Source organism: Nesoenas mayeri (genome assembly GCF_963082525.1).
Source record: "Nesoenas mayeri genome assembly, chromosome: 2".
NCBI classification, from domain to species: Eukaryota; Metazoa; Chordata; class Aves; order Columbiformes; family Columbidae; genus Nesoenas; species Nesoenas mayeri.
The window spans coordinates 152,540,545-152,567,390 of NC_137543.1; the positions used below are offsets into that span (position 1 = coordinate 152,540,545).

The 26,846-nt window shown below is 43.6% G+C and overlaps 1 protein-coding gene across 1 annotated transcript in view; it reads left to right on the plus strand.

The window, feature by feature from the left end:
- ADARB2 (adenosine deaminase RNA specific B2 (inactive)) overlaps positions 1 to 2,728 on the plus strand; it is a gene marked incomplete at its 3' end in the record, with an annotated part of 311,631 nt that extends 308,903 nt beyond the window's left edge. Inside the window, exons 9-10 of the mRNA XM_080338601.1 lie at positions 1,530 to 1,708; positions 2,552 to 2,728. Coding sequence (XP_080194727.1) covers positions 1,530 to 1,708; positions 2,552 to 2,728 — 356 coding nt within the window. The remainder of the gene's footprint in view (positions 1 to 1,529; positions 1,709 to 2,551) is intronic.
- Between the last annotated feature and the right edge of the window lie 24,118 nt (positions 2,729 to 26,846).

A 26,846-nucleotide genomic window follows, 5' to 3' on the forward strand; every position in this document is an offset into this window, starting at 1 on the left:
CCTGTGCTGGAAAATCAGCCAACCACTTTCTTTACTCTTCTTATTTCTTTGCAAAGACTAATCCTTCCCTAGTTTCAGGTACAAGAAATAAGAAAGTGAGAGGAGTCATGCAGAGGTTGAGCTACACTAAATGGTTAAGAAGAGACAAGAATTTACGTGATTAAAAATAAGTCTGTCATGTAGAGACCCACAACTGACCTTGCAGCCCTGATCTGCACTTAGAGCCAAGGGAGATCTCACCCACAGAATCATAGAATAGTTTGGGTTGGAAGAGACCTTCAAAGCTTATCTAATCCAACCTCCCTGCCAGGAGCAATGACATTTTCAACCAGATCAGGTTGTTGGGAGCCCCGTCCAGCCTGGCCTTGAATGTCTCCAGGTATCTACCGCCCCTATTGGGCAACCTGGGCCAGTGTTTCACCATCCTCATTATAAAAACTTTCTTCCTTATATCTAGTCTAAATTTACCCTCTTTTAGTTTAAAACCATTACCCCCTGTCCTGTTGCAACAGGCCCTGCTAAAATGCCTGTCCCCACCTTTCTTACATGCTCCTTTTAAGTACTGAAAGGCCACAATAAGATCTCCCTGGAGCCTTCTCTTCTCCAGGCTGAACAACACTAACTCCCCGGCCTTTCTTGGTAGCAGAGGTGTTCTCTCTCTCTGATCCTTTTTGTAGCCCTCCTCTGGACCTGCTCCAACAGGTCTTTCCCATTAGACAGTGGACTTCACTATGTGATCCAGATGTCCAAAACTGGCCATGTGAATGACACAAAGATCATGCAGTTACATCGGGAAACCAAAAGCATCTTCATTGTAGCTGTGTAAAATTAAATAAGATGCATTCCACTTAAAGATATCCAAAATATTGTCATTGGGACTCTAAGTAGTGCTTGAAGAGATTGTTGCACCTATACAGGGCAGGAATCTTGCAACCAGGCTAAAGACTGGGAGCAAAAGTTTTCTTTGTAGTTGTGTGATATACACAAGATCATTATTAACTTGGAACTAATAAAATCCCTGTGATGATTAAATATATGTTTTATATTTTCTTATCCCCTAAATGTAGCGCCTACAATCCAGAGTTCCCATCACATCAAAGGCCCCAGCAGTTAATAGCAGATAAATACGCTGAACAATGGAAAGCTCACCTGAAGGAACGCATGGCAAAAGCACTTGGCTGCTTAATTCTTCTTAAAGACCAGTTATCCCATTAAAGCCTTTCTGAAAGATTTCATTCAGCAACCGCAAGGCTGCTGTGACTATCACATGCTACTATCCAACGGCTTTCTTTAGGCTAACGAAAAGTTTGCCTGTGAGGTGGCAAAAGAGCTACAGGATTTGCTAAATTATGTCTCTCTAAGGTCCTCAGACTGGTAACATTTAACTGATGGTGACAACTGCATGTGCTGTGCACAACATCAGCATCTTTTCTCAAGGAGGTCTCATGTGCCACAACTACCCACCACATGTTAGCTGCCGCTGAAGGTTTTGGGCACTGGACGTGACCGATGTCCTTCTCTCCTGCCAGGGGTTAGCCACGCTGATGCCCGGCAGCCTGGAAAATCTCCCAGCTTCAGTGTGAACTGGATTGTGGGGAACACCGACCTGGAGGTTATCAATGCCACAACAGGGAAAAGGACCTGCGGGAGTCCCTCACGGCTCTGCAAACACATGTTCTTCACTCGATGGGCAAAGCTTCATGGCAAGGTGGGTCTGATGCACTGACAGGGTGCTATTTCCCTGGCTTGTAAGTGTTGGACTTTCACCCCTCTGCTTGCTGTGAGGCATTTTTCAGACTTCATTTTCTTTCATACAGTGTCAAAGCCTCACTGCTGGTTCAGCACTGTTAAGACTTGGGCAGGTCAAAGGAGGTTGTTTATTTAGTCATTACGCACAGCGAAGGGTGCTCGCCCCATGTATGAGCCCGGGTGATGAGAGACAGTAGACATGGGTTGCCATCTCCCCGGGCAGCTCTGGTGTCCCAGCAGAACTCTCAGTGTTCCTGCACCAGCACAAATCTTGACACCTGATTTTTGCCCTGTCCTGGGCAGGTTTCACAGCATCTCTTATAACCGCAGATTAAAGAGGGTGAGTGTGGGAGGGGACTCGCCTTCTTGTGTCGCTTGGCATTGCTTGGAAGCACTAAGCTGTTCTGCTTCCTGGCATAAACTGAGCACATTCTCTAAAGATCCCCAGAAAGGATTTTTTCTCTTTTTGTTTTCCTAAAAATCATCTTAACTGAGAAGTAGGTTTTTGTCTTTGTAAAACACACCAAGATTTGCTGCTGCCTCTGCCCACTCCACGGCAGAGCTGTTTACCCTGTTCCTCTTCACAATGGCTCAAAACCATGTCACAGGCATTTATTGCTTCCCTGTTTTTTTGTTGTTAAACCAAAAGCAAACACACAAAGCACAGTGATAGCTTGTTGCTTATGAAATGTAGACAGGAAGATTATAGAGCTACTGAAGCCTCCTGTTTCTTTTGGCTCATGGGTTGATTTTTTTAATTATTATTTTATTTTTTTCCCCTTCCCTGATTTTTGTTCTGCAGCTGAGCACACGAACACCAAGCCATGGAGACATGCCATCAGTGTACAGCGAGGCAAAGCTGGTGGCTCAGACGTACCAGTCTGTCAAGCAGCAGCTGTTTAAAGCATTTCAGAAAGCCGGTCTGGGCACCTGGGTGAAGAAACCCCCAGAGCAAGATCAGTTCCTACTAACTGTATAAATCACTTGACACCTTTGCTACATGACCGGATCAAATCAGCTGGAGAGGCGGCTAGGCAGGATGCATGAGCTGAGAGAATCAAAGCAGTTTCAGATTTAATAGCAACCTCCATGGGAATATTTGCTTTTAATTCTGTATTGGAAATAGATAAATAGAAATGTGTCTGATGCACTGAACTCAACTTTAGAAAATTGCTTTTTCATGATCCCTTCCCAAGAATGTACCTGCCCAAATTATAATGCCACCCCCACAAAGATTCTGCTTTTCATTGTTTATTGTTGTTGTTTATTACTGATTTTAGGCATTAGCAGGCCACCTGTCTGACCCAAAATAGAGTTTGTTTCCCTCACGCAATCAGTGCAAAAGTCATCACTGAATGATGGAAAATAGTGAGCAAAGCTGGAAGTACCTCAGGCACACAGCATGAGAGCGGGTCTCAGAACATCCATAATCACACACAAAAAAGGTGTCTAGCCTCTATGCAAAAATCATCCTGTTAGCTGCCTAAATCTGTGAGAAGAATTTAGACCTCAAAGATAGGCAGCATTTTTAAACTCCGCTTTCCACTGCTGGTTCTGAGCACAAAGCCGGGCGTTGGGATTCCCTTGGTTTTCACGCTTACTCCCTCTGACGCCTCGGACAAACCACTTCCCACCAAATCTTCAACTCTGACCACAAATTTTAATTATCTGGGCCCAGTTTGTCACACGTGACTTTTAGACACCGACCGCAATGCAGGTGCCTGTCAGGAGGGCAATCCAACCCTGTGCTGCCTTCAGAGGTGCACGGCTCTGCAGGGGCTGCCGGTGACAAGCAGTGGGACAATGTTCCCAGCTCAGGTGGCTGCCTATGATCAGGCAGACTGGAGCTAGGACCCAGAGCCTCAGATTTCCAAGCTTCTGATGATCCACAACTCTAAATTAAGTGGGTGTGAGCTCAGGATGCTCCACACATCTGAAAAACTGCTGGATTGGGTAGCCACAACTAAGACATCCCAAACTAGAGAGCACAACTGATATTTGGCCCTTTCCTGCCTCAGTTTCTCCATCTGTCAAATGGGAACCTGCTTCAGATCTAAGGAACTTGGTAGGATCAAAGTGCTCTGATCATAAGCCAGTTTCTGTCACTCTTGCAGTAAGTTTTACCTCCCCTCATAGTCCAGTTGACGTAAGTGCAGCAGATGCAACTACAGGCTTGGGTAAGGTCTTACTCAATGTAAGGGTTTTCAGATTCTAGCTCTGTGTAAATGCCAAGTATTATTACTATTCTTGTTCATCTGCAGCCTGAAAAGCAGGTGGGGTTTTTCACTTGGGAGACGAGTAGCGCCCAACAGTTAAATGTTTTCTTCATAACTGTGGCTGAGTCTGATATAATCTCATCTTTCATCAAAATGCAGCAGATAGTCATAGGAGAACTGAGCTTTGATAGTCCCACTGCAGAACCAACCTTCAAACACCCTGTATATTTCTTTCAGTTTTTCGTTTTTTAAATGACAGGATTTGCGGGTATATAACTACTGTTTTCTTTTTATTCCTGTGATTCTCTTTAAATCTGTATATAACATGCTGCTACTGATTTGTGATAATTGTCTTGGTATTTTCTCAGAATTGTCAAGCTGAGTTACTTTTCAAACAACATAAGGCTCATATTTTTCCATGTAATTTCCTTTACACAGAAAACTGTTCCTATCAATAAAGATAGATGCTCTTTGTATAGGATTTATCATGTTTGGAGAGCCATATACAGTAAATACATTGTTTATTGATGCCCACAATAGAATAGCTACAGTATTTTGATGAGATTTTATTTTTAGATTATAAACTACAAGATGTATCTATAGTGTCTTGTATAAAAAACAATTGTGATAAACTAGAATTTTTAAATTAGATAAAACAAAGCTCTCCCCTTCCAGAAACCTTTTCAGCAAAATAATACATTCCATATTAACTACCAAAAATATTTTAAAAAATATCCTTAGAGTAGATACAGTTAAAAAAAAAATATATAAAAAAAAAATAAAAAAAGAACGTTTCAATAATGGAAGAATTTTGTGATAACCACTTTGTCAATACTTCGACCACTTTGTCAGCTCCTCTGATTAACATTCAGAATACTTTTGGCACCTTCTGGAGCTTACCAGTACCTCCACACAGTCCCATGCTCTAACACAGCTGTCACTGGTGCATTTCTCTGCTGTGATCCAGGCAGCAAAGGTGCCCAGAGGGGTGGCGGGCAGGTGGGGGTCAGGTCCATGATTGGAGATACGGGAGAAGCTGTGAGTGACATGGCCAGTGGCGGTCCCAGAGACTCTGGTTGCTCCCACCAGGGGAGAGAAACAACAGAGTGGCCAGAGAGGAGATCAAGGTTTCTCCTGCAGAGATCCACAAGGCAGGGAGAAGCAGTGTCTCCTACTTTTACGCTCCAAGTTAGTCTTTGTCTAGCACACAAGAGACCTCCACGGCTCCTCCTTGCATCTCCCTGCCTAATCCACCCTCCTCCAGCCCTGCCATGGCCATCAGCTCAACTAGTGCACATAGCTCCTCAGGCTGGTGTTGCAGCTACCAAGACAAAACACCATGCCCGGTTATTTTTAAGGACAAAAAGGAAAGTGTGGTGGGATTGAATTATCCTTTGTGGCAAGAAATACATAAATACAATCCAGGATTCAACTGTCAGCACGATTTCAGTAGTGGGGACCGAACGGAGTCCCCCTGTGAGTGGGCATCAGCTGATCTCATGGAAGGCTTTGGAGTTGCACCTGCTTGCACTAGGGTTGAATGTGACCTTAAATGTCTACTTCTTCTCATTACGTGCAGCGATAGAGTGTAATGGGACCACATCCCAGAAGCACACATGACCTACACGCAGCATTTCCTGAAGCAAAGGAAAACTTGCTCTGTAGTAATTCTTTAGTGAAGATTCTGTACATTATACGCATGAGTGAATGGCAATACTGTACTACTGGTTGTACATTTGTAATATTTGTAAAAAAGAGAAACTCAAAAGACAACAGAAGAAAATAAATCTGAATTTACATATGTGAATTTGCTGCTAAGTTCTGTAAATTGCACTTCAGTGATACCTGATAAGTGAATGTTTCTGTTAAGTGAATAAAATACCAAGTAAAATTGTTATTTACTGTTCATTGACGATTTTTCACTGCGGCTTAGCAATCATTTGAAATGTTCTCCAAAATGGTAGTATGTACTTTTACACACACCTACTGCAGATCTACAGATAACATGTCCTTATTCAGTTTGGATTTGATGGCATCGTAGGAATCATATACTTGTATTGAGAAACAGATGTGCCCACTCATGTAGAAGCCATATGGGCACAAAGTCTTATCCTGGAAGAAGAGTGAACTAGGTCCAGCTTTAATGTGATCCTTCCAGGATACTCTCAAAGATCTTTCTTATTAAAATTAAACATGCTTTTGCAAACTCACACTGCACGGGACTTGCTGTATAAACCTACTTAAGAAAACTAAAGTAATGAATGAAAGGTCAGTACATCTCTGCAGATGTGGCCTGGGTTTATTCTTGTTTTAAACTATCAGTATTCAGCTACAACAAAGTCACACTGAGCCCAAATGACACTGTCCACACAAAGGTTTAACATGGCTTAGTGTAAGAGCATCACCTGGTGCCTTGAGATGACTTCCCTTGGTCATTCCTCATAGAGTTCACTGGTGTCACCAAAGTCTCCAAAGCCTTTGAGAGGCACAGATTGTCAAAGTATAAATACACTAACAGTGAAAATTATCTAGAAAGAAATTTTCCTGTTCCACTTCCTGTGAAGATTTGGTTCCAAGACAAAATTGAGCCCAACAGCTTGCTGGCCCCACAGCTCTTTGCTTGTTCGTATTGCAGAAGTCAGTGCCGGACCCACACGGACCATCCCATGGGTTTCATTTCCCAGCACAGAAGGGCAGGCACCATGCATAGCTTCATTTTCAAGCTAAGATTTTGCTGCAGATTTCCTTAGCTTGGATCTATGTCATTAGGTATGTGGCCAGGATAAGGAGAATGGAGGAGAATAAAGTGTTTGCAGGGTGAAGTTGTCTGTGTGAAAAAAAATTCACCATGAGCTGACCCAATTCTGCCACACACAGTGTATTTTTTGCCTTGAGTAATAAAAGCAAAGTGTATTTGCACACATGAATTTTACTTCTTGAAGTGGACATAGGTAAACCAAACCCCTTAAGTTTCACCTTCACCACAGCCTCAGACACAGCAGTTACTTCCCTACCAGCAAAAAAATGGTCACAGTAGCATAACACTGTTCTGAACAGAAAGAAGATATACCAGTAGAAAGGCAGGTTGTGCCACTACCCACCCTCAAGGTGATGACCGTATCATTATTTTGGTGCCAAAAAACGTAAACGCCTAAATTCTCAGCTTGGCAAAAGGAGTACCCAGCATTGACTTTGCTCACAGAGTGGCTCTGGAGGGGACATGAGGAGACCAACCCCGGTGCTGATGCAGGGACCAGGCACAGCTTTGGCCGTGAAGGGCAAAGGGTGGAGGTGAGGAGGTCCCCACAGGGGCTTCCCAGCAGCCTGGCAGCCCCTGAGTCCACTCCTGGGCAGTTTGGCCACGGCTGGGTTCATAGCAGCCAGCTCCCAGCCTGTTTTCTCTTCCAAAAGTAGCTGCTACTGCCCAACCGTGGCAGACACCATGACACAATTTGGCTGCCGAAAACAACTGCAAAGCAGTCATTAGGGTAAATTGTATGGATGGATTCTGTGTTTAATCTCATTAAGTTTAAAGGCTAAATACCAGAACTGCAATTAAAACTTTACAGGCGTACACCCCAGCGTCGTCAGGCACAGTTATTTCTTTTCCAACTGCATATTGGAAAAACAACAACATAAAACATAAACAAGCTGATATATCGACTAATAGAGGGCTTCAGAGAAGTGCTTGTTTCTCAAATAAAATAAATAAGTCCTTCTGCTGCAGTTAAACCTTGATAGCCATGCTTGTGTGTTGAAGAATGAAATAGCAATTTAAGAGCTTTTTAAGCCTTTTGATTCATTACTCTTGTTTCTACTTTCCAGACATAAGCCCTGATTACTTTGGCTGCTTTCAACTCGATCATGTGGACATACCAGTTTGGCTGGAAATCTAGTTGAAGCCAGAGAAAATCTGAGACTTTTAAAGAGCAGTGACAGCCTGTTTGGCTGACCAAAACAAAAAATAAATAAAGACACAAAGACTTACAAGCACATGCACACATGGAATCATAGAACCATAGAATGGTTTGGGTTGGAAGGGACCTTAAAGATCATCTAGTTCCAGCCATTCCTGTGGTGGGCAGGGACACCTTCCACTAGACCAGGTTGCTCAAAGCCCAATCCAACCTGATTTTGAACACTTCCAGGCATGGGGCATCCACAGCTTCTCTGGGCAGCCTGTCCCAGTGCCTCACCACCCTCACGGTGAATAATTTCTTCCTAACATCTAACCTAAATCTACCCCTTTTCAGTTTAAAGCCATTACACCTTGTTCTATCACTATGTGCCCTTGTAAAAAGTCCCTCATACATATTTGTGTGGTTTCTTAGTACTCTAAGGCCTCCTGAATAAATAATGTGGCCTTGGAGAAAGGGGATTAATAATCACTGCCTTTTCAGCAATGAAATAGTTCTGCTCAAATGCTTCATTCAGTCTGGCTTTCCTGGTAATTAAACTCTCTATTAGAGAAGTTTATGTTCTATTTTATCAACTTCCTTTGCAATACAGAATTACTTCCACTAGACCATTAAAGTCTTGTTCTGCCATGGAAAGGAAAAGGTCCCATTCCTTCTCCTCTGGCCCTGAACAAATGTCTTCCCAGCCTATGCTGCCCCAAAATGGTCCAAGCCAAGAGGGACAGCTCCTTCCTCTAAACACAACACTGCAAAAACAACCTCCTCCAAAGAAAAATAAATATGTGAAGAATGGTACATAGTGTTGGGTTTGCTCAGGTCTTCTGATAGACTACGTGGTGTGAACCTCCCCTCTTCTGACCCCTCAGGTGACAGCATACCCATCAAGGAGGTGGTTTAGCTGCAGTACCCAGCATCACCAGCCTAACTACACCCAGCCCTGACTTCCACAGCGTACTCATTGCTACAGATTGCTTTTATTATTTCATTTTATTTTAACAAGTAAACTAAGGTGCTTACTCATGAGCATTAACTATTAAATCTATAATTAGATATATTTTTACTGTGGATTCTAAAGCAAATTGCTTGTTCACATCCTTGTTTCAGTGGTAAAAGGAAGCATTTTCAGAAGAAACAGCAGGTGCCGGCATCCCCTTGACACCATGGATTCCTAAAATCCTGACCATCACACATGGCAGTGGGCCTTGGGCTCCTAAATCTCAGGTTTCAGTGGGAGATGAGGCAATATTCAAAAGGGACTTGTTAACCTACCTGTTATTGTCAACACCCAGATCCCAGGATATTGGGTATCAAACCCCAGATCAGCCTCCAGCCTTAAATGCCCTCTAGAACCTACACTTCTTCTATGCCTACACATCTTCTTCTGGGCATGTCTTGCCTTGTCTGCCTAGTGTGTGGCCTGGTGCTGATCCCCACCATATTTTGACCTGTCCAGATTCATGAATTACATCTACACATCATGCCTGTGGTCCTTCCAAAGCCTCTGCAACACCACATCCCAGCAAAACAGAAGGACCCTTTTTCATTGAGTGACTCAATCGATAAACCCCTCCGGCTGCTGACTAAAAGAGACAGGCAAGTATCATAATCATCAGAAAGCCAGGCCCTCTTAAAGAAAGGTATGGAGAGGATGTGTCTCACATTTATATCATTTTGGATGATAAACAGAGGCTAAATTATCTGTTATTCTAATTTAACCACCTTTTGGCATAAGAAAGAACAAAAAAAACCTTGATAACATAGCTGGTTTGGGGATACTTACCTGGGAAAGAAGCAGACCTGAGTTCTTGTCTAGATTTTACCCTCTGAAGTGAGGAAGAGACAAACAGGTGAAGACCCCCAGATGGGGGAAATCCTGCATTCCAGGCAACACATTCACAACACACACAAAACCTTATTTCTTCAAGGACAGTCTTCATCTTAACCCGTCCACCCACTCAGATGACAGGTGTTTAGTTGGAATCCATTTCCTAAGCTTTCTGGATAAAGTAGATCTATAAGGTGATTTCTGCCACTTAACACAGTGCATGAGAGACATGGAGAATTTTCCTCTCAAGCATCCAGCCTCTCTCCACTGATGGGAGAGGGAATCTGGACTCCCCCACATTCAGAGGACTGTGCATGGGGAAGTGACATCCAGCGTAAAGGTCAGCAAGCCACAGGACCTTCTGTTTCTCTGTTTTAAACATCAGTAACCAGCACAGGGAGCTGGCTTTTGAGTATTAATACTATTAGGCTGTAAGAAAAGAATATAGTACACACACACACACACACACACACACATATATATATATGCAGTAGATTGATCTGTTTTTAAAGTTAACTGTGAACATTTTCAGATTCTGGAAAGAAGACATTTCAGCCATAAGTTTTGGTGGCTGACTAAAGTGGTTTGGTGAAGGAGCTTATTCATAACACAATGTTGCTTCCATTGAAATCATTGAAAGGGTCATTACAGGCAGCAAGCAACCGGGTTGACAACAAATTCATGTTTCAACTTGAGAGCTAAGAGAACTAATTTTATATGAAACTTTTTTTTGTGACAAAACTTGGTTCCTAGCCCCAACACATCTGTACTCACTGGAAAACCAACACTATCCATCACTGTCACCTGAGCCTTTGCATTAGGATTTCCTTGTGGTGGCTCAGCATTTGCCAGATGTATATTTTTCATGATGACCCAGCAACTCTTTGACCCTCTAACAAGTGGAAATACATTTGAAGAACCTTTCTCATTATTTGAAACATTTGCTGTACAAGTTCAGCTCTGTTTTCTGTGTGTGTGGCTTTCCTAAAATAACCTTTTATCTTATTTTTCGTTTACTTATGGGGTGAGGCAGAGATCAGAAGTAGCTAATCTGTCCATCTATTTGTCTCATTGCCTATTGGTCTCTCTTGAAGAACTGCAGCAAAAGTGAAGACTCAGTAATTTTGAAAATAACCCCTTTTCACTCCAGGGGTGACACAGAGATCACTCCATCCCAAAAGTGTCAGTGAAATGTACCAAAAAAAAAAAAAAATGGCTTACTACACTATGGAATCGTCCAAGTAAGGTAAAACTTTACCACCTTAACACAAATCTGTTCACTTCAAAGGACTCAGACTAGGGTAACTGAGCAGAATTCAGTTTATGAAGGGAACTGTGGGGTTAAGGTCACGAGAAAAAGGTACATGACAACACTTCATCATTCCCTGTCATTGTAGTGTCATGGTGCTACTCAATGATTTGCACCACTGAGTGCTGAAGCAGCCTGCTAGTGTCTCTAGACAAGGCTGGCTGAAGATTACCCTGTGAAATGACATTAAACTGGTGAAGCATTTTAGTGCTTATGGAATTGGCCAAAGAGTGCCATATTTTACTCCTGCTGCTAATTTCTCTTCTCTGTTGTCACCCTTTCTCCAGTTTTCATGGGGGAAAATCTTACCAGCCATTGCAGGTAAGATTAGATAGACCTTCATGGGAAAATGGGAAGGACAATTTAGTGTGGTCTCCCACATATCACACCAGTTCAGTACCCCTGTCCCAGGATTAGGTCCATAACATCATTTTAAGTTGTAGCTTTTCCTTTTCTCCCTCCTTAAACATGCTCAGTTTTTGCTGTTGTATCTTTCTCCTCATCAACTCTTACTACAAATTTCTCTGGCACAAAGCTACACAATCATTTCCCGAAGCAAATGTTTTCAGTGTCAAAGTGCCACTGAGGTCAGGTGCTTTTGGGTTTCGCCGGCTAGCATTGCTGAGTACCTGCTGCTAATATAGATAAATGTAAAACAACACATGGAGAAACAGTAAACAGAATTAAAAATACATCTTAAAGGAAACAGGTCTCTCCATCTTTTACAGGGAGGTTTGTGATATCTCCTGACTTCACTGTTGTTGTTGTTGTTGTTGTTATTATTATTATCGGCTGAATAGTTTGACAGTCTTTCCACCCTCTAAGCTGTCTTTTTTATTGCTAGAAGGGTCCTAAGCCCCTCGGGGACAAGTTGCTGTAGAGATGCTGGGTGTGAAAATGACTTTGTTTGCCCCGTGTTTGTTGTCCCGTGCCTGCGGCAGCTGGAGAGCTGTTCCTGGTCCTTCACCCTCATCCAGCCCTGCGTGCCTGCTCCCCCCACCTGAACAGGGCTGCAGGAGCCTCCATCAGAGGTGATTAATGTATTATTGCCACCAACGATAAGATAGATCATGCTTATGAGTCATACTGGCCTTTAATATCTGCAAGCCAGAGGAAAGAAAACTGCATTAATTCATATTCATTAAAATAAATTAACAGACTAGAGCCCTTCAGTCCTTTGCATCCTTCTCCCCAAGCTCTGGCAGCAGGAGCCAGCAGCAGCGAAATGGCAGGAGCTGCCCAAGACAAGTGAACAAACAAACCAGCTGCCTCTGGCTCAGCCGAGCTGGCCTTCGGTTTGCTTTCCAAGGCAAAAAAACCCTCAGTGTGTCCAAGGAGCTGCTATAGCCCACGGACTGCTAGCTTTGGCACATACACATGGTTTGTGTGCATGTGTATACATATACATATTTTATATATTTGCTTGAGGACTCCATCTTATGTGACAAACCAGGACATTTAAACTGAAAAAGGGTAGATTTAGATTAGATGTTAGCGAGAAATTACTCACCATGAGGGTGGTGAGGCACTGGAACAGGCTGCCCAGAGAAGCAGTGGCTGCCCCATCCCTGGAAGTGTTCAAGATCAGGTTGGATGGGACTTTGAGCATCCTGGTCTAGTGGAAGGTGTCCCTGCACATGGCAGAGGGGTTGGAACCACATGATCTTCAAAGGTCCCTTCCAACTCAAACCATTCTGTGATTCTGTGATTGGTGCTCAATGGCCCATCAGCTGGCCAGTGCCTCCCCTACCAGAAAAGGAGGAGCACAGGGATATATGCCCTGCTGTTTACACAGAAGTTTTACTTGCCTTTAAGCCAAGACTACCTCTAAGAAAAGCATTGCTGCCTGTGTCGCTCCCCATCATGTCCCTCTCCTTGCGCTACACTGGTGCTGGAGTCCAGGCATGTGCCCAATGATGCAGAGCAGGAAACCTGATCCTGCTGAAAACCTGGTCACTTTTTCTTTCTCTTTTTTAGCCTGAGATGTTATTTCATTTCATTTATAAGTCTAAATACTTTGTGCAGTGACAGCATCATTTACAGAATAAGAGATGCTGACACATTGGGGGAAGCTGGAAAATCTGCACAATTGTAGCCCATCAGCAGCCTGTAAAGCACTCACCTAGAGCATGGTGCAGGGGGTTATTCATGTTGAGATATGGATGGGGACTTCTGGCTGCCTGTTCTCGCTGAACTACAGTGGAGTGGTTCTTCAGACAGGTACCATGATATGAACACCTGTATTTAATACATTTTTGTCATCTGGAGAATGGTGATTTTTAATGGGTGTGGCTACTTAATATATTTTGATTCTTTTTGAGATTTCCAACCTCTCAGAATCATTCACTGCCTGCTCTCTCCTGCTGTCTTTCCCAAAGCTGGAGAGGGTATATGCTGCTGTTGCAGTTGCACAGTTTTCATGCTGACCACTTACTGATGGGAAACTGAGGCACAGAGTTCCATGGTGGCCATGGCAAAGTCCCACAGGTGGGATGTGTGTCTACCAGGCCATGCACCCTTTGGGGAAACATCTTGCTCCTCTGTGAGCCTTCCTGCCCCCCAGCATGGAGCCTGGAGTGGGGAAAGGCTCTGCCCCAGAGAGCCAGAGATGGTTCGCAATGCTTCTGTGCAGCAGCAGGACTGTCATTTCTTTAATTGCCCACAGGAATCGGCTGCCTGGGAAGGAGGGGGAATCTTGTTTTCACAGGACCTTCAGCATAACCTAGTCAAAAAACAGTGAGGAGCAGAGCACATGTGTCCAACTCGGCCTGATGTCAAGACTACCATGGATCATTTGAACTGGTTCCCTGTGTCACCTGAGCTAAAGCACAAAAATGTTTCCTTTCAGTACAAACTGATCTGTGAAAGAAAAAAAACGGCGGCAGCTAGACAGAAAGGGTTTGAAACAAAACACATTACAAGATCTTATGTAATATTTAAATGTAAAATCTATTAGTATGTCGTATTGTGTTATAGTGTGTAAGTGATAGTCACAGCACATTAGTAATGTACATTATCAAGATGCATATACACACACACAGATAATTTATAATAGGCACAAATAATAATATAACATGATGTACCACCTGATGTAACCCGTATTTTTGGTACAACAAAAAAAAAGACTAAAATCCACAAAGATAAAATTCTGTGGAATTTCTTTACATTACAAAACTATACATATTTATCTCTCTATATATAAGGACAAACATTAAATAAGAAATGACACAGTTTCTTCCCAGTGGCAGTTCAGCATCTCGGTCACCCTCATGCAGGTGAGACACAGAGAAGCACCCAAGGTGTCAGGACCTGAACCGGATTCCTGTGGGTGCCTCGGCATTTCTGTGCTCTAGGCTAATTCAAAAGGAATCTTCCAGATTTATTTATGTATCTCCCTGACTGCCAGCAGCTGTCTGGCACCCTCCATGTTTCACTGTGGGTGTATGTAGGTGCAACATGTATTTTTTCAAAACTTTCCATCCATCACCCATAATGTATAGCTGAAGTGTTTGCCTCCAGTACATTTACATGGTAATCAAATCATTAGCCTGGGGGAGGCATAACACATTAATGACTTTAGAAATGTTGGTTAAACTCCAGTCCTGATCAAAGGGACCAAAATTTATTGTCATTCCTCTAATAGCCGTGTGGAAACCAAAATGAAATCAATTTGATGAAGATAATTAGGTTCCCATCTCCATCACCACACGCTTAGTACAATTAGGTGGAATGAGCTTCCCCTGCTAGCAATATGATACTGTCAGCATGGACTGAAATACTTCAACAGCACCAGCCAGGAAACACCGAAACAACTGTTTTTAAAATTAGAAACTGCTGGTTCATCAGAATCTCAATATTCTCAGGAGTCTTGATACCACACACATAGGTCCTGGGCAGAGCTCAACAACAGACACTGGCAGAGGTCTCACCTAGAGTGGAGTGACATTGACCTTACCTGGACTGTTGGACACACACAGTCAGGTCCTTGACCTCCCTCGGGAGCCTCCTCCTGTTCCTGTGGAGCAGGAGATGGTGCCCACCCCTAGGACACTGCTGGTCCCTCCCTGCCCAGCTGCAATCAGCCATCACAGTGAGTGGGGTCGGTGGCTTTTGGGCAACTCTGCTCGCTCTGTGCCAGCTGGATGCACAAGGTTGCTGAGAAAACCTGAGGTTAATGGAAGAAAGATGTGCCAGGGGAGGTTGAGGTTGGACATTAGGAAAAGGTTCTTCACCCAGAGGGTGCTGGACACTGGAACAGGCTCCCCAGGGAGGTGTCACAGTCCCAAACCTGACAGTGTTCAAGAAGCAATTAGACAATATCCTCAGACATATGGCATGAATTTTGGGGTTGTCCTATGTAGGGACATGAGTTGGGTCCCTTCCAACTCAGGATGTTCTATGAAGCTCTGGAGGGAGGTTTGGGGGCAGGAAAGTGGCTGCTCCCAACAAGGATGAGGCTGAGGACCTGGATCTTCTCCAGGCACTATCTTCTCCCATGTGCTGCCATGCTTGCAGATTCTACACCCTGCATCTCCATATGCTGAGCCCTCAGCACAACTATTTTTCTCACTGAGAGGCCTTTGTATCAGCTTGGTGCTGAGCAGGAAAAGCAAATTAAATCTTTGCAGAATAAGAAAACCTTCTTCCAGCTCTGAACTGACTGGGCTCAGCATTCCTCTTTGCATCAGCTTCATAGGCAGAATATATTAGTGCCTATGCTAATCAAATAATGGGGAAACTGATTTGTTAACGTATTCATTAACAAGCGGTCAAACTGCATTTCCAGCTTCTAAAATATTAAATATTCCATTTGTGAATATTCAGCTGATACACGTTTAATTCATTCTGAATGTTTGAAAACTTCAACAATTGCATGGATTTTAGTAGAAATGACCCATATCTTTTCCATGCAGACCTTCAGCTACACAATAACCGTTGCCAGCACTTTGAAACCAAGGTAAAGATTAAGTGACTTAGGAACCTAAGACTAATTTTTGGTCAAAGCTTTTGAAAACTGCTTTCAAAGTTTCATTCTCCATCTTTTAATAAAAAAGGTATTTTGTTCCTGACATTATCCAGCCACTTGGAAATAAAAGTCTTTGTATTTCCTTAGATTTCAAAACCAGACACAGTGTCCATATCCCAAAACCCAACTTTCAAAAAGAAAATTATTTATTACAAGATTTCTATGCAATTTCTCTCTTCAAATTTTCAGAAAGACCCTTTACAGAGTTGTAGTCCCATGTGGGGTGGGACATTTGACACAGGTTTTTCCAGCAATATCCATTGATGTCATAGTGAGAAGGATTTTAGAGATGCAGGAAAGAGAGGCCCAGAGAAGCTATTTGTCTAAAATTAAAGCTGGTTTATGTCCTTTTCTCTTCCAGCTGCATCCCCTTTTGTGGCAGTCAGAGTCCTCCTTAGGCACATTTTGAACAAATGTAACCTATGTTTCCATGTGTGAAATGTCCTGCAGAGCAGGCCTGGCTTCTGCAGAGAGATTTTAATGTCAACATGGTGGAAACAGATGGGAGAGGAAGACAGGGATAAAGGAAAACAGCAGTACCAGGGCAGACAGGGCAGTGATCCACACCAATCCCACTCGGTGACAGTGGTGGAAATGGGCTCTACATCTCCTCACCCGCAGGCTGGGACTGCAGGCAGAAGATCATATTGCTCCTTGTAGAACTGAACCTCCTAGATCTCTCTCCTGTCCTCACAATGGACTATGTATTGCTCTTCTCCTGATGCATATAATGAACAAATGAATGCAATAAAAATTCATCTAAAGCTATGAAATACAAAGACATCATATCTGGCTCAGGAAGGTCCTGGTGTTGGAGGCTGGGACTGTATTCTTGAGAAATATCACTGCCTGCTTGTCCTGTTCTTACACACTTCTCTGAGGGCATCCATTGCCCATTGTCACAAACAAACAGTGGGGTAACTGGAAGGGTGTTTGCCCAATAAAGCCATTCTGTAATGTTTTTACATTAATTTTATGGATCAGGACTAAAGCAGGTATCCCCTTGGGCTCATCTCGGCTTGTTTCATAGTTCTCCTCATATTTTATTAGACCTTGCTAGACCTTGAGGCAGTTGCTTTGAGGTTTTTTTTCAGGTGGAGCTACTGGGCTGTGGTGCAAGCAGAAAATAACTTCAACCAGAAGCTGAAGAGGACAGTTTATGTGCTATGTGCTATGCATACCCACTGTAAGTACATTCACGAATCAAGGCTATAAAACAATTAGGCCCCAAAAAGGTGATCAAAATCTCAAAGAAGAAACTACATTAATTATTTCTGTACTTAATCACAGTCTCTGGTATTCTCAGAGGAAATACTGTGATGAATATGCAGAGAAAATGATCAAATTCCTGTGTAATGAGCCCTGTGTTAATTGCCTCACTGTCCATTGAAACACAAAAGGTACTAATGAAGCACGCAGCCTCATCATCCCCAGACTGACTTTCGTTAGGCTTCTGTCTAAAAGTTATGTACCCAGGAGAAACCGTGGGATACAGGGAACTCCAGTAAAGGGACCTGGAAGTGAAATGTCCTTCACCGGGACCTGATCCAAAACAGGCCGTATCAGCTAAATTAAAATCTTAGCACACTGTCGGCCAACAGCTGTAAGTATGAAATAATCCTCAGTTCTTTCCCACATTAAAAGGTGGCGCTCAATGCCCCAACCACTCCCCAGCCACCACTCCTTTACCACCTCATATGCCTCCAACGTTCAAGATTTCACAGCAGAAGGAGGGGTAAAGGTCGGATTTTTTTCTCCGTTTCAGTGGGACAAGTTGTCATCATGGGAACTCTGGGAGAGTTTTTGCTGGCTGTCAGACTGTGGGGGTTAGGAGATATCTGTCCTACTGAGTAAATTAGCTGTAACGTGGACATGCATCCCCCTTTGTGAAGCTCACCAGAGTTTCCACAGTCAGAGACCAAGACGGGCGAGGAGCAGGTGCCTTCAGAGCAGAGGCTGGGCAGCAGAGCAGTTCTGGCAATGCTGAGCATTTGCTGTTTATTCACCATGCAGGCAGGGGAAGGGAGGCATCTGGAGTTTCTCTGAACCTGCATGAAGGTTCCTTTGATCTCACTTTGAGCTCACTCTGACTGAGATTTCCTTAATATTCCAATTGTTATTTTGATGCAGCACCTCTGTTTCTCCAGCCAAATGCCCCAAAACACACAACAAAGCCTTTGTACTTTTCCCACGTCACAAATTCAAGCTGCAGTGAGAACTCACGGTGGGAAGGAGGATGTGGAAGGTAGATGTGGCCATCCCGTGCATACACCAGGTCATGGGATGGATGTAACACCCATCTCCTCAAACCACACTGAACTGGAACCAGGTCTGGAGGAGCTGTTAGTTGGCAACAGGCAGTAACAGTCCTTCTGCATTCCTCTATAGCACCTTGAGGATCCTAGATGAAAAGGTAATTCAAGTGCAAGGTATTTTTAAAGTATTTAAGGCACATCAGACCGACTCACAGAACTCATTTCAAACAAATGAACAACCTTTGAAAACATTTTATGGACATTATTTCCTCTCCAGCTGAACTTCATCTCTTGAATTTAGTCTTACGTTATGGTCTGATTATTCTCAGAAAGAATTAAATTGCAGGAGGGAAGAAATGAAGGTATTCCCTGGAAATCCTTTCGTTTTATTAAAGCCTCTGTTATTCGTTGTGTTGTGTTTGTCCAAACCACTTGTTAAGATTTCATTACCCCAATTTAAAACAGCAGTACTATGTCTAAATGTGGTTACGACTGAAAATGAAGGTACTGTGCAATATTCCCGGAGAGAGTAGAGCACACTGCTTTTCTGGGCTAAGCTTTAAAAAAAGTTACAGAAAACATACGTTCATCCATCAAATATCACACCACAAAATAGTGCTAATGTGCTAAAACAGAATTTACAGCCCAAAAACGTTAGTGAATCAGATCGAAGTTATCCTTTTTAAGCGTGCAGTGACCAAAACTAATCAGTACAGAATTGTTTAAACACTATTGATCATTAAGAGCAGAGAGTGAGCCTTGTCCTCTACAAGATTACTTAGCAGCAGTAACTTCTCAAAATAAAGGGCTTGTAAAGTGTTTGGTAAGAAATCAGTCTGGGCAGAGCTGTGGTGGCCTCGCATCAGCTCCTAGACAACACACGTGGGAACACCACACCATGAACTTCATCATGGTCTAGCTCTGTGCTCTAAGAGGTTCTTATGCCATCATTGTTATCACTGTGTGAGATCCTGCACATGAAGTTTTAGAGCTCAAAAATTGGCAAAAGAACATTTTAGAGAAACGTTTTTTAAAGCCTAGTTGGAGGCCAGTATCTAGTGGAGTGCCTCAGGGGTCAGTATTATTCAATATATTCATTAACAATTTAGATGAGGGAATTGAGTGCACTATCATCAAGTTTGCTGATGACACCAAGCTGGGAGGGGCCATCCAGAGACCTGGACAGGCTGGAGAGTTGGGCAGGGAATAACCTAATGAAATTTAACAAGGGCAAGTGTAGAGTCCTGCACCTGGGCAGGAACAACCCCAGGTTCCAGTATAGGTTGGGAAATTACATATTAGAGAGCAGTGTAGGGGAAAGGGACCTGGGGGTCCTGGTGGACAACAGGATAACCATGAGCCAGCACTGTGCCCTTGTGGCCAGGAAGGCCAATGGTACCGGGGGTGGATTAGAAGGGGGGTGGTTAGTAGATCGAGAGAGGTTCTCCTTCCCCTCTACTCCGCCCTGGTGAGACCACATCTGGAATATTGTGTCCAGTTCTGGGCCCCTCAGTTCCAGAAGGACAGGGAACTGCTGGAGAAGGTCCAGCGTAGGGCAACAAAGATGATTAAGGGAGTGGAGCATCTCCCTTATGAAGAAAGGCTGAGGGAGCTGGGTCTCTTTAGTTTGGAGAAGAGGAGACTGAGGGGTGACCTTATTAATGTTTATAAATATATAAAGGGTGAGTGCCACGAGGATGGAGCCAGGCTCTTCTCGGTGACAAACAATGATAGGACAAGGGGTAATGGGATCAAGCTGGAACACAAGAGGTTCCACTTAAATTTGAGAAAAAACTTCTTCTCAGTAAGGGTGACAGAGCCTGGACCAGGCTGCCCAGGGAGGTTGTGGAGTCTCCTTCTCTGGAGACATTCAAACCCGCCTGGACACCTTCCTGTGCAACCTCACTTAGGCGTTCCTGCTCCAACAGGGGGATTGGACTAGATGATCTTTTGAGGTCCCTTCCAATCCCAAACATACTGTGATACTGTGATTTGACTATAGCAGATGTCCAGTCTGAAATAAAAAAATTGCTGCACTTTTTTCAAAATATACTAGATACCCATGCTTGATCTCTGCAGGCCAAGGTTTATATTTCTTCAATAATCACATGCTTCAAGACAAACATTTAACTTTGATTTGACACACACGTACACAAAGTTAAACTACTGTTCGGGATGATGCATATTTCAGTGTCATTATTCATCTTCAGCGACTACATGTTCTTAATATCAATCAAATGCAAAATTCATTACTGCAATTCTACTGTGCCCATGCAGTTTCTCAAGTTTTATTCCCATTCCACATAATTACCGAACTTGTTATCGTTCTTTCTCTGTAGGAATGTATCATCTGTATTAGCCACTTACTAGAACTGTATATATAATTATTTCAATTATTTGAAATATATTGAAAATGTGTGCCAGCACAAAGGTAACAACTATGATATTCTGAACAATATACAACACCCAGAGCACAGTCAAGTGTTTCATTCCCACCTAGTGACTTAAATCTGCATATGTCTACATTTTGTTATAGCTTTTGTTATTGAAATTAGCAGGAGCCTGGGTTTGGTTTCAATAGGAAATGTTCAAATCACTTGAATTCAGCACTGTCCTTCTACAACAGTTTTGGCCCCAAATCAGGAAGTCAACCCTGCTTAACATGTAGTTTAATTGATGTTTGAATGCTGGTCAATAAAATTGAATAGTTGATAGATTCCTGGTGACAAAATCATGGGATTTAGACAAAACTAAGAAATAAAACTTTTGGGGAGCAATGAGGGCCACAAGGGAAGGTGACCCCTGAGCTAGAGCTGAAGTTGAGGATGGCAGGCAGTGGTTCCACTGACAAGGGCATAGCCAAACCCCTCCTGAGCAAGGTGAGTCAAGCAGCTCTAGTGATGGAAACCAGGGACAGCCACAGCACAGCAGTTGCTGGTCAAGTCCATGGTGATGAGATTGGTTCATGGTCAAAGCAGGAAGACAAGTCATCTAAGGACCAAAGGTGACAGACTGAGCTTAATGCAAATACTAACCCCAAAACTGCATCACTATTGGATCAGCTACTCATAGCTTTATTTCACACAGCTCTTTCTATCGACTTAGCCTTTTTCAGAGAACTTCACCGAAGTTTACCTCCGCATCACACCTGAGGTGTTCCTGAGCAACCAGACCCTGGGGGTGCAGGAAGAGTTGCCCACCTATTACACAGCCACTGGATGGGCTCCGGTGGTCATGATCACTGTGTCTGCAAATACAGCTACACCCACTCTTAGTTACAATAGAGTAACGTTCAGAAATGAGCATTTAGAGATGGTCATCCAATGGAGGATGTGCACCACATGCCTTTGGCCACCCTCCCCAGGACCCTCCAGAACACTCTGACTCCCATCACGCCACACCAAGTGCCAAGTTGGGCAGTTTCAAATAGCATCATCCATATGAAACGAAAGGCCAAAACATCACTCACCTTCAGTGTGAAGTGCTACCCATCCTCTCATCTCTTTCTGAAGCCAGGAAGGGGAACAGCTTGGTCCTGCCCAGCACAGGCATTTCCAGCACAGATAGGCCTTGTTGCCATTTGAACTCTCATCTACACGGTGTCCAGGAGCAGAACCTTCATCCTGGAGGGCAGCAAAGACTCATAGACCACTGCTGGGAACCAGCCAGGGGCCCGCCCATTGGACTTTAAAAGCGTGACCTTCTGAGGGCTCACAAGCTATTTACAAGCAACTGCTTATGATCTACTAGCTTATATTTTTATCTTTCCAGGAGCTTTGCATGATTTGCCAGTTAGAGAAACACAAAATAGGCCTAATGACTGTATTCCAAGTTTTCTAAGGCATTTCTGAGGTCTGTAATCTATAAAGAATATACAATAGCTTACGTTAATAGCATAGAGTGGCTGACACTTAGCCTAAGTTAAGATAAACACAGAGCCAGCTCACAGAGAAGAAAATAAGTATGAAGGGTGAAAAAAATGAGATAATTATAGGTAGATATTTTGCTTTTTTAATCACCTCCCTTATCATAGGAAAATCACAATATCTTCCCCATTTTGCTGAACATATCTGTTATAATGGAAAGATATGCAAAAATAGAAGAAACTTTTGAATTTAACTTTGTGATTTTGTACAAGTTTCATAAAGCCCTCTTGGTTACTCACTGGGAAAAACACGTCAACTTAAAAGTTTGCATACACACCTATGGGGTGTTGTGGGAACTTATCTCCCATAACACTTGCCTTCCAAAAGCCACGCATTCGGTGTAAGCTGGGTGTAAGTACCTATTACCATCATATCCCCTCCTTTTTGGAGGTGGCTGGAGGGAGGCGAGATGAGCTCTCTGCTAACACAGCACCAACACAACCCCTCTCCAAAATGTGCCATCAGCCCAGGCAACGTCCCAGGTCCCCAGGGCCAGCCCAGAGACACCCAGACACTGGGACAGATTGGGGCAGGCAGCGAGTGCCCAGTAGAGAGGCACAGGCAGCAACGTCAGCTATTCCCCTGATTAGTCCATTGATTATAATTATAATTTAAAGCAGGGATCGAAGCGAGCTGCAGGCACAGCAGCAAGCGTGGCGGTGGGACTGCTGGTTACGCTCAGCTGCTGCTCCTCTTGCTGCTGGCTGAATGTTTAGGAATTTATCCTATTTAGGGAATTACAGAGCAAGAACTTGGCAGAGTAGACAGCATGAGACAAAATTGGTCCATAAGTTTACAGGGCAAGGTTTAATGAACTCTCAGAGTCCACGGAGGGTACCAGTGCCTTAGGTGCTAAAAATGTTTGGTTATTGCTCCATCAGTTCTCAGTTAGAGTTTATAGACGTCTTGGCCAACCAAAACAAGCTTTTTGAGGATTTTTTTGTTGTTGTTGTAATTCAGGAGAAGGTTTTTTTATTGGGAGATTGATTGGATACCAAAGGCAGTATTGGAAATATTACTCTATCTGTATTAAAGAAATCTTCTCATAAACTGCCTGCTGCTTTCCACCTACACATTGCTTTTACAAGTACAGTTTGGACTATCCGTATATATCTAAGTGTCAGTGTCAGATTATTTCCTTCTGAAGGGAAAAATAACAAATTTTTGGCTGGATTGAAATATGTTTTGGTTGACTTTGCAAACTTCTTATTTCACTTGGGGATCTTTTTGGTTTTAGTTACATTGAAAAACCTCATGTCACTTCAAAGTAACACAACTGTTGGGAGGTAGAAGTTACTTGATGGCTTTACAAACTACATCAGCCAGCCATAACCACAACAATTGGGTTTGGGTGGCAAATTATTTCTGAAAGAAATATTACCTAAAAAAACCAGTAAAGATAAAGACTTCATGCTGTCCTTGAAACAGCACCTAAATTAGTAACAACAAATTCCTTGGAGCTGCTTTCACCTGTGGGCTTGAGCCAGCAGCTTCCTACCCAACAATTAAACAAAAACCTGAAAAACCGAAGTCAGGTGTTGCTGTGTATTTTGTGTAACCCATGTTCAAGCAGAAAGCCATGTGTGAGCTCTTTCACCTCTTTGCATGTTTAGAACTGCAAAGGTTCCTGAGATAAAGTGCTTAGTCCAAGCCTGTGCCAGCCACAGAGGCTCATCAGAGATATCAGAGTCACCAGCTCTCGAAGCAGCTGTGGGGCTGTCCCCAGGTGCCTACCCAAGCACACAAGGCCTTTGTGGGAGAGGGATCTCACGTCACTCCGTTATTAGCAAATACAGACGGTATTTCTTCTAAGGAGGCTCTTCCCATGTAAATTAGGGTGGGTTTAGCCAACTGCTTTTTGCCTAGGTCCCAAAAGACAGGGGTACATGGCCCTGTTTGACCCCTCCTCAGGTTTGCAGCACAGCCCCAAGCAACACAGTGTGTGTTCCAGACTGATGTGAGCTTGATGCAAGTGAGGACCAAGCCTCCTGCCACATGAAAACCTCATTTTAGTGACTCTGAGGAGAGAGCTGTGTTCCTGATCTCTAAGAAACTGAAGGGTGTAGGAGAGTTGGATTAAACACATTGCCTGCTTAACTGAAACACTTTAATATCTTTAAATATTTAAAAACCAAGCTTAGATATTTATTTTTTATGAGCTACCAGGTTTCCACTCTGCTCTCCATGCTCAGTGAGCATCAGTTCCCTCACAACTGGGTTGTTCTAGGTCAGGGAGTCACCTCAGCACCTCATTTTCACCAGCCCATGGTCCCATTACCACCTCGTCCCACCACCTCCCTGTCCCACCAGCAGCTCTGGAGGTCCAGCACCAAGCAAGCACCAGCTCGAAGCCCCTGTCCTATGGACACAGAGAGCAGGGGACACCGTGGGCTTGATGGCTTTCCATAGGGTTTTTGGCAGAACCATCCATTGCATGGTGTAAAATTACAGTCAATTAATCAATAGATGCCATTAATATTTCTCGTAGGAGGTAGTTGTATATCTGTGCTAGCTGGCTGCTTACATCTACTGCTGGACAAACTTCTAGAGGATATTTTATCCTCCAGGAAGATCCATATTTGGGCATTTGATGTGCAAAATCTCACCCGGAGTAGAACATTAAGCTGGAAAACATCTAATCCCACAGACCTACACAGTGTAAATCCAGCTCTGAATAGCAACAGAATCTAAAGTATATTTAATTAAAATTATATAAAAAATGAGATATGCAATTATTAAAACGCAAAAGACTTTCATGCTTTCAAAAGAGCAAAACTCTGCTTATATTATTACCTTTTTCTAACTATTGTGGAAGAAAGGCTCATGCAAGAGGACCAGGTGAGGCAGGGGAAGGGAGGCTCTTTTCTTCCTATCAGCACATCTAAAATGCTACATTCGTAGTTGTTTTACAATATTTTGTTGATAGCATTTTTCAAAGCAAAATACCACCACTGCCCTGACAGACCAATTATATTCCCTTACAATGTCCCACAGGCACATGAATTATGAACCAACAGAGTTTTGCTTAACTCCTCAGACAAACTGAACATACGGAATTTCGGTTTTCCCCGACTGCGTATCTCGGCGTGCCCTCTGCTGGCATTTATTTCTAACGACACATCTCAAATCTCCCTCGCTTGAAATACATTGGGCCAGCAGCTCTGCTCATCCGGGGGGAGTTTCTGTCAAATGCACACAATGTGAAATTTCTGGAAAAAGAAGGGAAAAAAGAAAAGGGCATGTGTGTTAGCAACAGAGCAGAATTTTGGTAGAGCTGTGAGATGAGGGCACATCTTGTGTGGATGCTGAAATTGCCCTCCCAAGCGTGCCCACCCAAGGGCTCATCAATGAGCCTTTGACAGGGGTAGAAGGGATGGTTTGGTGGCTGCCACACGCTGACAAACACCATCGTCTTGCACGAATCTATCAGATACCTGTTCTCCTGCCACAGCCAGAACATTTCTTTCATTCTTCTCTGAAGACTTATAGCTTGGTGCTGATTTGCCCTTTGAAAAGAAGTTAAATTGAAAAAAATGAAAGAAAATACCAAAAATTAAGGATTTGGCCTTGCATATTATTTATTAAATTATGCTGCTGTAGTGGCAGTGCCAGAGATTTCCTCATTTAATGTCTTTCAAGTGTATGTAGATTTCTGAAGAACTGCTTGTTTTTAAAGCAGAGATCTTTGCGCTGAAAGGACCAGGGAGCACACAGGCAGGATCTGCCATCTTTTCCCTGCAGGGCCCTTCCCAATGAAGAAGAAAAGTCTGGTTTTCTTCCTAAATAAGAAAAAGGATCTGCCTCTGCTCTCAGATACCTCGTAAAAGCTGATGTTGCTGATGGAGCTACCTCAGTATAAAATCAGTGTCACAGAGAGGAGATGGGCTCTCTTACGAGGGAAAATGGAGCGGTCCTATAGCAGCGCTTTTGGCAAACAGCACGTTTTTTGTGTAAAACCCTTGGACAAGAGTTACTCCCAACACATCTCTGAAGGGACAGCCATTCAGCAAGCACACGACACTGTCCTGGAGCCTGCAGCTTTCTGACGGCCAGAGCTTGCCTGCGAGTCTGGTGATTCTCTGCTATCTCATGGACCCCAGAAACAAAGGACAAGCCCCATCACTTCAAATCCCCCTGGCCCGGATACTCAGATCCCTGGCAAGGGGCAAGGAGCTTCCTTCCACAGCATTTGAGTGCTAAAAATCCCATGCTCTCATTCATCTTCTATCTGCCCCTCCACAGGTCCCCAGAGAAGGATCCCAACCAAGTTTTCACACCCCGTCACCACTGGTCCCACCTCCTCAAACCAGGTCTGACCCACATTTGCACCAACTGCTGGAGGTCACCCCAGGACCAATCCCTTTCTTTGCTGCACCACGGGAAACACAGGAACCCACGGCCCTGCTGCCCAGAGATGCAGAGCCGGTACTGGTGGCCCCAGCTCATCAGCCACTGTCCAAGCTATACGGGGTTGTCTCTGCCCAAGACCTTAGGATGTAGAAGAAAAATCTAAAAGCCCGAGGGAACAGAAGCAGGAGGTAAACACAGTCAGCAGCAACTGCTGCCCTTGGGGTGAGCGTTACGCGATGCTGCCTCTGACCCCAGTCAGGGGAACCACCTACC